General features: G+C 41.6%; 1 protein-coding gene across 3 annotated transcripts in view; it reads left to right on the forward strand.

The window, feature by feature from the left end:
* The window catches only part of ATRX (ATRX chromatin remodeler), a 91970-nt gene extending 90095 nt beyond the window's left edge, over positions 1 to 1875 (forward strand). For all 3 annotated transcript variants that reach the window (XM_033137008.1, XM_033137007.1, XM_033137006.1), the window contains one exon: positions 1485 to 1875. In XM_033137008.1, the coding sequence (XP_032992899.1) occupies positions 1485 to 1787 (303 nt within the window). In that variant the 3' untranslated portion in view covers positions 1788 to 1875. The remainder of the gene's footprint in view (positions 1 to 1484) is intronic.
* Positions 1876 to 11306: the final 9431 nt, after the last annotated feature.

Here is an 11306-nt window from a genome sequence, read left to right on the forward strand (position 1 = left end):
ATGCTTTGAACCAGCCTAAGATTTACAGATGAAGGGTGGAGTAGTAGTAGTAGTAGTAGTAGTAGTAATTATTATTCTATATAAATACTACTGCAACAAGGAAATTTGTTTCATTCTCTATTTTATTTTAAAAGTACTATGCAGACCTTGATGGTCAGTATAAAGTCAATATACCGTATTTTTCGCTCCATAGGGCACACTAGACCGGACCATAGGGCGCACCTTGTTTTTAGAGGAGGAAACAAGATAAAAAAATATTTTTTCTGGTTTTCCTCCTCTAAAAGCCCTGTTTTTTGAGGATTAGCTAAAAGTTTTGCAGCTCTTTTTGCAAAGGGAAAAGCCCTGTTTTTTTTGAGGATCAGCTAAAATTTTTGCAGCTTTTTTGCAAAGGGGGAAAAGCAAAGCCCCTTTTGCAAAGGGGAAAAGCAAAGAGGAAAAGCCCCATTTTTATGGGCTTCAACTCACATTTCTGCAGCTTCTAAAGGAAAGGGAGCCTTTTCTACAGTTTCCAGACAGATAATCTAATCAGCCTGTCACATGTTGCTGGGGAAACAAACAACCTCCCTCTGCAGCACATTCAACAATGGAGGCCCGGGCAAAGGGGGCGGGGCTAAAAGGGAGCCAGGGCTCTTATCTCTCTCCCGATCTCTTGCTGATCAGCTGCTGAGCGGATCCTTTCAACACCCCCTTTTCTCTTTGTAAAATAAAAAGCACGATCCTCTTTTGGCCCCTGGGCAATTCAGCTCCAGGGACCACCATTCGCTCTGTAAGACGCACAGATATTTCCCCTTACTTTTTAGGAGGAAAAAAGTGTGTCTTATGGAGCGAAAAATACGGTAATTCATAGCACTTCTGAAAGAAAAATCAGTTTCTTTAGAAATAGATATAAACAATATTGAATGAGCAGAACTGAAATAGTCTTGCACCAGGCATTATTGGTATTCTTTTCAAGTTCACTTCGTTGCTAAGCAAATACTTTTTGCTGGAAATCAGTGCTTCTTAACACTAAGGAATTAACATGTGTGTTATGTACAGTCTTGCAGGGTTTTTCATGTTATGTTGTAAAACCTGAATTTTTTTCCAAGGCATTCTGTCAGACTGGAAGTATTTTCTCATGTGGTGTTTGCCACAAAATAATAGCTTGGTCATTCACAAAAGAGTTTTCAGGGGGCTGGACGGGGCGGGGGGTAGAGAGATGGAAAATGGTACTAGAGGAGAGAATGTTGTAACTGATATATGGGAGCAATTTCACAGGAGAATGCTTGCCCCCATGGCAACCAAGATAAAGGTTGCTTGCAACACAATGGGTGAAGTCATTAGGGGACTGTGGTCCTAAATGGTATTGCTAACTGGTGCCTCCAGCCACTAGCTTGAAAATGCCACCACATTAGTCATGGTGGTAGAAGTGCAACAAGTATCAAATTTCAGGTTAAAATATTGAGACAGGTCACGCCCTTATAGCAGCTCCACTTTTCCCTCTACAGCTAATCGGTTGTGTTCAGAGGATTCTGATGAGCAGAAGACTCCATCAGCAGTACAGCCAACAGCAGCCACAGCAGCTGACCTACCAGCAAGCAGCGCAACACGTGGCTCAGCAAGCAGCCATGAGTCATGCAATGATGCCAAAGCCGGGTTTGATTATGAATCCTTCCAACTTCCAACAGATAGATATGAGAGGGATGTATCAATCTGTTGCTGGTGCATTGCAGCACCCACCCCCCTTGCAGCGGGCTCCTCTTCCAATGAGCGGCAAAGGCCCAGGACCATCCCAAGGGAAATCAATGTGATTATTTTGCACTAAAAGTTTTTAAGGATTGTTAAAATCACAGAGTGAGAGAGAGCTTTTTTATTTTTTTAGGAATCAATGGCTTAACAGAACTCAACTGTTTAAATAGTTCGAATGATTTCCACAAACACCCCAGCTTAATCGGCACGTTCCATTGTAATGTATTCACTTTGCTTTAATAAGACATAACCCCCCCCCCCCCCCGGATATTTAGTCGTGTTGCCTAGAATCTTCTTACATGTGTTGAGTACAGGAGATATCCAGTTGTTTTCAGTGAAAACAGGTCCTTTCCATAACACTAGGGGCTGTACAGGTTTCCTGTTTAAACTCCTATGCTTGCTGTTAATAGCCATAAAACAGCCGTCAAATGGGAGAAACTTAGTGAAGTAACACAGATCTGTATATTTTGGTTGTCTCACACACAAATGTGCACAGCTGAGTTCTTTGTTAAAGTTGATTCCTCAAATTATGGAACTTTTTATAATCTTTCACAAAAGTGTAAAGACAGAACTGACACGGAAATTTATTCTAATCTTAGAATTTGTGATGGGGAAAAACCATAAAATTCTAAAATAATCTTAAAACAGAACTGAGTGCAATATTTTTAAATACTACTGCTTTGAAATTTCCAAGTCATGCAGGATTTTTTAGAAACTCTGCAGCCTTAAGTTAAAGCTTGAGAAGTTGCTGTTTCCTCTAGCCTTCTGCCACTTTTATTTCATGTAGGTGATGGAATAATATCAAGTAATCTTTTATCTTCACCAGTATACTTCCACTATGTGCTGGTTACAATACAAAGCACATTTTTAAAACTCCTTTATACTGGTGCTAGTGTCTCATCCTGTTGCCGGCAGTAGGATGGTGGTGGATGGGCTAAGAGAAATATACTCCTGTTACTTTGGGAATCAAATATGGTGGCAGTGGTTAGGATTGAGCCCATCTTCAGTAAACAGTTTTGAAATGGCTAGAACCATTTGCTTTTCAACCACATGAAGGAATGTGCTTTCACAGTTTGCAGTACTGTCAGAGTTGTGAGATAATTCCTTGTTTTATAGATAAGAAGCTCATTTTACCCTGTATTCCTTTACCACACTATTTCCCCTTTTCTAAAAATATACCAGTAAATATTAAAGTGAAAGAAACAGCTTGGTTTTTTTGTTTTTTGTTTGTTTGTTTCTGTGCTGGAGGAAGAAGTAAATTTCCAAATAATTACGCTTCATTAACAGCTACTTTTACAATATGAAAGTGGAATAGTTGTCCGTTTTCAGTCCGCTTATGAAGACCCTCTAAATCTTTTTATTGCATTAGTCTAGCTGATGTCTCCAGAAGAAAATATAGTTATTGCAATGCAGTCATAAAATTAAATGACAGGTGCATATGAGGCATTGGAGAAGGTTATTTTGGAGATTTATGAACGCTAGGTAGGATTCACACCACTGAAAAAGCAAAAGAGTTGCTAATTTGTAGTCTGAAATTTTTTATCTATAATGCGCCTTGAGTCCCTGTCAGAGAAAAAGGCAGGGTATAAATAAATAAATAAATAAATACTAATAATAATAAAAATTCTGAATCATTCTAGAAGAATAGTTTTTCTCCTTTCTGAGTGAATCAATCAGCACCCAGGTGATGCTAATTTTGGGAAAGATTCAATTTTGCAGTGAAAATGCTTTGGTTGGTAATAGGATCACAGCTTATCATTGCAGCAAATTTAACCTTAAGTTGCTGTTTTCAGCTCTTTTTTACAGTGGGAAAACACCCTGAGCCCCTGTTCAGCTAGTGGTGTGATTCATTTCTTTAATTTGGTGAGAAGGGAAATGCTCAAAGATTGCTATATTTGCTTCAGAAGAAGTGAAAATAGATTCCTTGAGACAAATTCTTGAAGGCAAATGGTAGCTGCTCAAGATATTCCTACATTTTGTAAAATAGAGCTGGGAATATTAGTGGCATTTTTACATCAACTCAGGAGACTTAAAGTTTTAGGCCAACTTTTTAAAGACAACACTTTTTCTCAACCCCAACAACAACAGAAAAACGGCAACTGGTGTGGATGAGGATGTCTTGGAGACAAGAAGCATTGAACTAGGACCACTTTTCATACATATTTCTCACTTGGCATATAGCATAATAACGTGCTTTTTAGTATAGCGTCAAGATTTAACCAACATTTAATGACAGAAATGTCACCAGTTATTAAAAAAACTCATTTTTATATTTGTTTTGAATGTTTACCTAGTTGAAATAGCTTATATAAGATGATAAATTGTTGCTCGTAATACAGTTTTGCCTGCTAAATTCTCCACCTTTTGTAACCTGTTTATTCCTTTGGATGTAAAGCGTTTTTGCTTAGTATTGTGATATTGTACATGTTTTTGTCCCAGTTGCATAGTAATGTTTCAGTCCCTTGACCAGCTTTGGCTGCTGAAATCATACAGCTGTTAAGACTTGGCCTTTGTTTTTAAGACAGTTTTTCAGTTGTGTATTAAATATCATAAGAGTACTGTAGAAAAGATGTCACTTCTTATAAGGCTGTTTTGTAAAATATATATTAAGGACTGGAAACGTGTTTCTAAGGAGAAGCATTCAAGTATGGCAATACGCTATCTGTGTTTTCACCATTCGAAGTGCTGTTTGGTAGTTAAAGCTATTTAATATCTGATTTAATAAAGTGACCAAAATGCATTAATTTCTGTTGTGCTGCTTTGCTAACACAAGTGGAACTCTTGACATAGCTAACCAGTGCCAAATTGGGAGATTTCAGAGACTCTAAGATTTTGATAAACCATAAACTTTGTCTGAATAGTAATGTTCCTGAAAGACTAATATCTATGACACATATACATCATGGCCAAACGTACTTCCCAAAATCTGCATTTCCTATACTGTGGTAGCTCGAGTCACAAACGCTTCAGGTTACAAACACTGCTAACCTGGAAGAGTTACCTCGAGAACTTTGTCCCAGAATGAGAATGGAAATTGTGTGCCGACAGCGCAGCGGCAGCAAGATGCCCCATTAGCAAAAGCATGCCCCTAGTTAAGAACAGTTTCAGGTTAAGAACAGACCTCCAGAACAAATCAAGCTCATAACTAGAGGTACCACTGTACATTGTTACCTTGGTTCTCAAACTTTATCCGTTCAACTCCCAGAACCTTTCGAAACCCAAGGCGTGGCCTCCGATTGGCTGCAGGAGCTTCCTGCAGTCAAGTGGAAGCTGCCTTGGACGTTCGGCTTCCGAAAAGCTTTCGCAAACTGGAACACTTCTGGGTTTGTGGCGTTTGGGAGCCAATTTGTTTGACAACTAAGCTGTTTGAGAGCCAAGGTACCATTGTATTGTGAGATGCACCTGAATATGGATTATGATCTTGTTAGTTCATCCATTCCAACAGCTCCCTGTAAAGCTCAGTTTGAGCAGCTTTTCTTTTGCAGGTTTACTAGATAACTTGCTTTAATTGCTGTGGAGAACTTTCAATTCAGTTCATAGGAACAGTTCATGGAACTTTTGCGATTCAAACCAATTAAAAAATAAATATCCATCCTAACAAGACAAAGGTATCCCAAGTGTTTACATTCTTATTCATGGTCACAAATTTTTTTCTGGATTTAGAGACAAGTAGATAAAAATGCCATTGTGAATTTTGTGTGTGAGAGAGGAAGGATTAATACTATATATTTATGCCTTGAGCTGAGCTGGATCCAGGAACACCATTTCTATGATCCTGTGCACCCTGTAGAGCAGTATGTGCTGCCTGTACACCTTGCTGCTTCTCTAATCTTTTGAGGTTTAGTCAGATTTTAAAAAACAAAGATTGTTTTAATGGGTACTATTTTTTTAAACTGTATTAAAAACTGGTACCAGAAATGGGGAAACTTGGTCTTGCTTTCACAAACATCCACAACCGCTTACCTGCTGCTTTCGTGGTGCAGAACGTATGAATATTGCAACCACGTGGATAAGATCTATTGAATGAATCTTTGCACCTAATCATACCACCATATGTTGGAGGAATACTCATCCAAAGAAAATGACATGTAATCAGCCTTGCCACATGATCTGGTTTTTTTTGGGGGGGCGCACAGGTACCGGAACCTCAGGAAGCAACTCACAGTGCAGTGCCATGGGGTGGGGAGCAAGGTACAGTGGGTACTGGGTTTTCATACTGGCATTGTCTAGAGCAGGAGTGTGGAGTCTTGGGCTTAGGGGCCAAACATGATCATCTAGGCCTCTATGGCCCTCTGAACTTTACCCAAACTACAACCTGCACCAGCCAGCGTACCCCCCCCCCCCCGGGGGGGGATTTCTTGACTGAATGGAACATATCTCCTTGAACTCTTGCTTTAGTGCCTTTTGCTTGCCTGGATTGAGGTCTGTGCATATGTAAGGAAACAAGCCTGCTGCACTTTCATAAAGTTCACATTTGCTATGCCAATTTTTCCCTGTAGCCCTCCCACCAGTGGTATGTGGGCCCCAGAAAGTTGCCCAGAAGCAAATAAGGCCGTCAGGCTGAAAGACATTTTCCACTATGGTCCAGAGGTTTAAATGATTCAAGAGTTGCAGGTTTCAGGTGTTGAAGGAAATGTAATCACCTTTTGCTGGCGGTTCTGATAGCTTTGCCCCAGTGGTCAATGATAAATTTAACTTAGTAACATTTTGCAAACAACGTGGCAGAAATGCTGGGAAGTCTGGCCTTGTGTTGAATGTGCCTAGAACCCAGCATCGTAGAGACCACAACAAGCTGCTTTTAACTGGTCTGCAGGCAGAGGACTGTATCTTTATTCCCTTTAGGGTTTGTGTGTGTGCAGGAGGCACGGGGAGGATGGCAGCTGCTAAAGTTCCTTTTATAGTGCGCTTGAATCCCCAGAGTTCTTGGCTCTTTCAGTTTAATGGTTCTGGTGCTCTAATGAGGCATAATGACAACTGAAGAGCTTTGCTTCAGATTTAAGAGAAGCCCCAAATAACAGCAATGCCCGAGACCCAGAATGGAAGGGACACTTGCACAAGAACATCAGAGGAGCCCTGCTGTGTCAGGCCAGTGACCCATCTTGTCCAGCATCCTGTTTTCACACTGGCCACCCTGATGCCTGGGGGGAAACTTCGAGTAGCACCCAAACACAAGAACCTTTTCATCTGTGATTCCCAGCAACTGGCATTCAGAAGCATTGCTGCCATCGTAGGCTATCAATAGCCTCCTCCTCCATGAATTTGTCCTAATGATCCTTTGAAGCCATATAGGTTAGTGGCCATCACTGCCTCCTGTGGGATCCATAGTTGAAAGTCCTTTCTTTTTTCTGTTCTGAATGTTCCAACGTTCAGCTTCATTGGGTGTCCACAAGTTCTAGCGTTACGAGGCAGGGAGAAAAATCTCTATCCACACTATGCCATGCATAATTTTATGAACTATCATGTCAGCTATTACACCTTTTCTGAAAACTCCCACTTGCTGCAATCTTTCCATACTAAAAAAGGGAGAGCATGCTGAATTTTTGCCCACCATGCATGTGCCCTCCTCTCCCCAAGGGCCATCCTTAAACCCTGCAAAGAACTCAAAGTTTCATGAGTTATAAACGGATCTATGCTACTGCAGCTCTTTCATCAATAGATCTTAGGCTGGCAAATTCGCTAGATTAGATTGGAGGGCATTTTGTGGACAGGATGAAGCCTCCCTCTGGGCTCGGTGGCAGGATCTTCAGAGCTTCTTCAAGTGGGAGGAGGCGTCCCACCCTCCAGACCTAAACCCTGACTTCGGCTGCCTTGTGTTGCATTTTTTCCCTTGTAAAAATCCCTTTATGTGAAATCCCTATTTTGTGTGTGGTTTTTTGTTTTTCAATTGTTTTTCCTCCTAAATTTGGTGTATTTGAGAATGACTGGGTGTTTTTTGTTTTTGTTTCTTCCCTCACTATAGGTTTTCTGGGGGGGGGTCCCCCATTTACAGGCTTTACCTTTCCTTCTTTCATGTGCTCTTAAAAGTAAAAAACAAAACAAAAAACACCAAAAGATTTCTTTCCTCTTTTTTTTTTTTTGCCTTTTCCTGTCAATCTTGGAACCTTCCCCCACATTCATTCTGTCAGAGGAGGGGTCTCCAGGTTAACTGCCACAGCCAGTTTGATTTTATGGAGGTGGTGAAGATCCTCAAGGGCATGGAGCATGGTGTGTCCTACAATCATTGAGTGAGAATGCCATTTTCTTTCTTTCTTTCTTTCTTTCTTTCTTTCTTTCTTTCTTTCTTTCTTTCTTTCTTTCTTTCTTTCTTTCTTTCTTTCTTTCTTTCTTTCTTTCTTTCTTTCTCTCTCTCTCTCTCTCTCTCTCTCTCTCTCTCTCTCTCTCTCTCTCTCTCTCTTTCTCTCTTTCTCTTTCCCCCTCTCCGTCTCCCTCTGTTTTAAAATCTCAGTAAACTCCCCTCTGTGCTTCCTAATATCGGAACAGAGAACCAAGGAAATACTCTACACAATAATTGTAGATGTGACTGGTGAATACCATGTTTGATTGAAATGTCATGGAAGGATACGAGACTTCAAGGAAGTTAACAGTCCCATGTCCTGGCTAATGCCCTTCTTTAACCAGTTTTTCTAATAATGCAATTGGCCATACCTTTTGTCACCACCAAGAGATATGCAGATATTCTAAGCTTTCCCAATGGAGCACAATTTTATTTAGACAAGAAGCGCTTTTTCTGCCCCAGCATACTGCTTCATTTTAAGGCGAGACCCTGCAATACTCATTTTGAGCAGGGGCACCTGTTCTGGCCACTTTGTCACTTCTCCCTGCATTCATACCTCCCCCCCCCCCATGTCTGTGTGTCCAGTGCAACTCTTCCAACAAACCAGAGAAGTACACCCTTTTTAAGAGATGGCATTTAAAGTGGGCAAAGAGATTTCAAGCCTTCACAGAAGGATATGCAAACACTGCAAAGGAAAGGGACACATTTGACTCTCAGCCTGTTGTGAAAGGTATTCGATACTTGCAGCAACCTGAACAAACTAAAGCTCCCAGAATTCTTTGTGGGAAGCCATGATTGTTTAAAGTGGAACCATAAATGTATGGTGTGAATGTGGCCTGTGTGTAAGAGATAACAGAGGAGACAGAATTAGTTTCTGGAGAGAGAGAGTGAGAAAACCATTTCCCATAATTCTTTGGAGAAAGCTGTGACATCTAAAGTGGTATGATCAGTGCTGCCCCCCCCCCCTAGAAAAAGGTGATTGGACTCACCATGAACATCTCCTTTGTTCTCTTGGAATAGCAATGGTGCCTACCTGAGAGGTGCTGGTACTGACATCCAGAGAGTTCCAACTGAAAAAAGGCCCTGGGTATGATACTGCTTCAAATGTAGGGTGCAAATGCGTCTCCTTTTCTTCTGTCACTGGTTTGAGTCTATTGCACATTTGTAAAGTTCACATTTGTTGCTCTGCTCCTTTCTGTCACTTTTTTGTTTTTGTTTTAAAGAATAGAGACTTCCAGGGATTACAAGAGTAATCACTCTTCCGGGCGAAGCACACCCAGTCCTTCAACATTTCCCGTTAGGGCTTATTCCCCATGCCCCTGACCACCATCATCACCCTTCTTCTGAACCTGTTTTACATGTTGCGCAGAACTGCCCACAATACGCCAAATGAGATCTGACTAGTTAAGTGCAGTGTAAAGTGGAATGATTACTTGTTTTGTGACTTGGAAGCTATGGCTGTATTAATGCAGCTTGAAAAAACATTAGCTTTTTTTTTGCAGCCATTTCACAGAACATCTGGCTCACTTTCAGCTTGTGTTTGATTGCAAACTTGAGATCTTTTTTGTATGTCCAAACAACAATCCATGAACATATGTAGCTATCCTATGCCTGTGCATATGATTGTTATTTATGTTTGGGTGCCTAAATACATAACTTTAGATTTGTCTAGGCTGAATTTCATTTTGTCACTTTCAGCTCTTCCAGCCAGTTACTTTTGGTTTTCCAGCCTGACAAAGTCATTTTACTATATTCCAAGAAGAGATTTATTAGTCCATTGTTGGTTGAGTAGGACAGAAAAGTCCTTTGCATCCAGTCTGCTGGATCTGGCCAGTGGCCCATCTAGTCCAGCATCCTGTTTCCAGAATTCCCTGTGGGAAACCTGTAAGCAGAAGAGCATTTCCAGCTACTGGTATTCAGAAGCATTACTGCTTCTAACTTCAGTGTATTTTACAAGTTGTCTGATGTATCTGACAAGGGCTGAAAATGGGTCAGGGCATGCATGTGCACAAGCTCTGCCCCTGACAGTCCGGTCGGTGCTCAACTTCTGACCGTCACATGTGGAACACAAATTCTCCATTCTGACCTTCATGCACCCCCCGCAAAAGCAGAGCTGGTGTGCAGGAGAATGTTGGAGGAGGGGTGGGTGGGAAATGCTCACACACAGAAGACCCCAGGTTCAATCCCTGTCTTCTCCTGGTAGGTTTGGGAAGGACTCCTCCCTGGAGAGCCACTGCCAACAGTACTGAGCTAGGTGGACCAATGGGCTGACGTGGCATAAGGCCTCCATTCCCCCACAAAGCCCCCACTTGCCTACAGCTAGACTCAGTTCTGTAAGGTTCAAAAGAGTCAACCCCTCTGCCCTCGTTGATCTGTATGTGTTCCTCCCCACTGCCTTCTCCACCCATTTCTAAACTGAGATCGTTAGCTCACATTAGCAGGCTGCTACCTATGTGTTCTGCGACTGGACCTAATGGTCAGGGGTGCCTTTACCTATGTGGAAAGTGATGTGTAAATAAGAAATAGATGCAGAGGTGTATCCACTGTTGGTTTTGTTTTTGCAAAGCAGGACACTTGATTTTCATTGATCCCTCTGGTGCTTCCCCAAAGCTTATTAGAGTTGTTGGGACCCACTGGCATAGGCAGCTGCAAATGGTGTGTGTTTAGGGGAAATTATAAGACAGTTCCCGAAGAAAAAATGGATCCCACAATGCTGGCCTCTTTATGTTGCAGGTGGATATACTGAATTAAAAAGAGACAGTGGGATCTGTTCACATGAATTCACCTAATAATGGTTGAGCTCTGGAAACTATCAGACTATACATTCAGGCTCCCATTGCTTCACTTGGCATAAATTACTCTTCCAGCATTAAGATCCTAACAGAAAACATGAAGGCAAATTAGTTGAAACCCATTTGATGTTTACCTTTGAGCAGAGCCAGTCCTACCATTAGGCAAAGTGAGGAAATCGCCTCAGGCGGAAGATGTTGGGGGCGGGGGCAGGCAGCCACCCTCCTCTGTTGGAGAGCTATGTGAGTCTCACAGCCTCTGTAAACTAGCTTGCTGCCCCCAGGGGGCAGTAGTGTATGTTACCTCACTGCAGTATCATATTTTCTCTCTTACTTGCTAACTGGTTGTTCTACTCCTGTTCTTTATGCTTCTTTTTACGGTCTTAGAGCATATCCAGGTGAGTGTCTTATTGCTGGTGTATGCTCCCAGTGCGAATTTATAATTGTACTGGGTTGCCTGCTCCTTCTATTGAGACATTAATGTTCTTTGACACCCCCATGTTTCTCCTGCATTGGCC

The sequence above is a fragment of the Lacerta agilis genome, chromosome Z (genome assembly GCF_009819535.1).
Source record: "Lacerta agilis isolate rLacAgi1 chromosome Z, rLacAgi1.pri, whole genome shotgun sequence".
NCBI classification, from domain to species: domain Eukaryota; kingdom Metazoa; phylum Chordata; class Lepidosauria; order Squamata; family Lacertidae; genus Lacerta; species Lacerta agilis.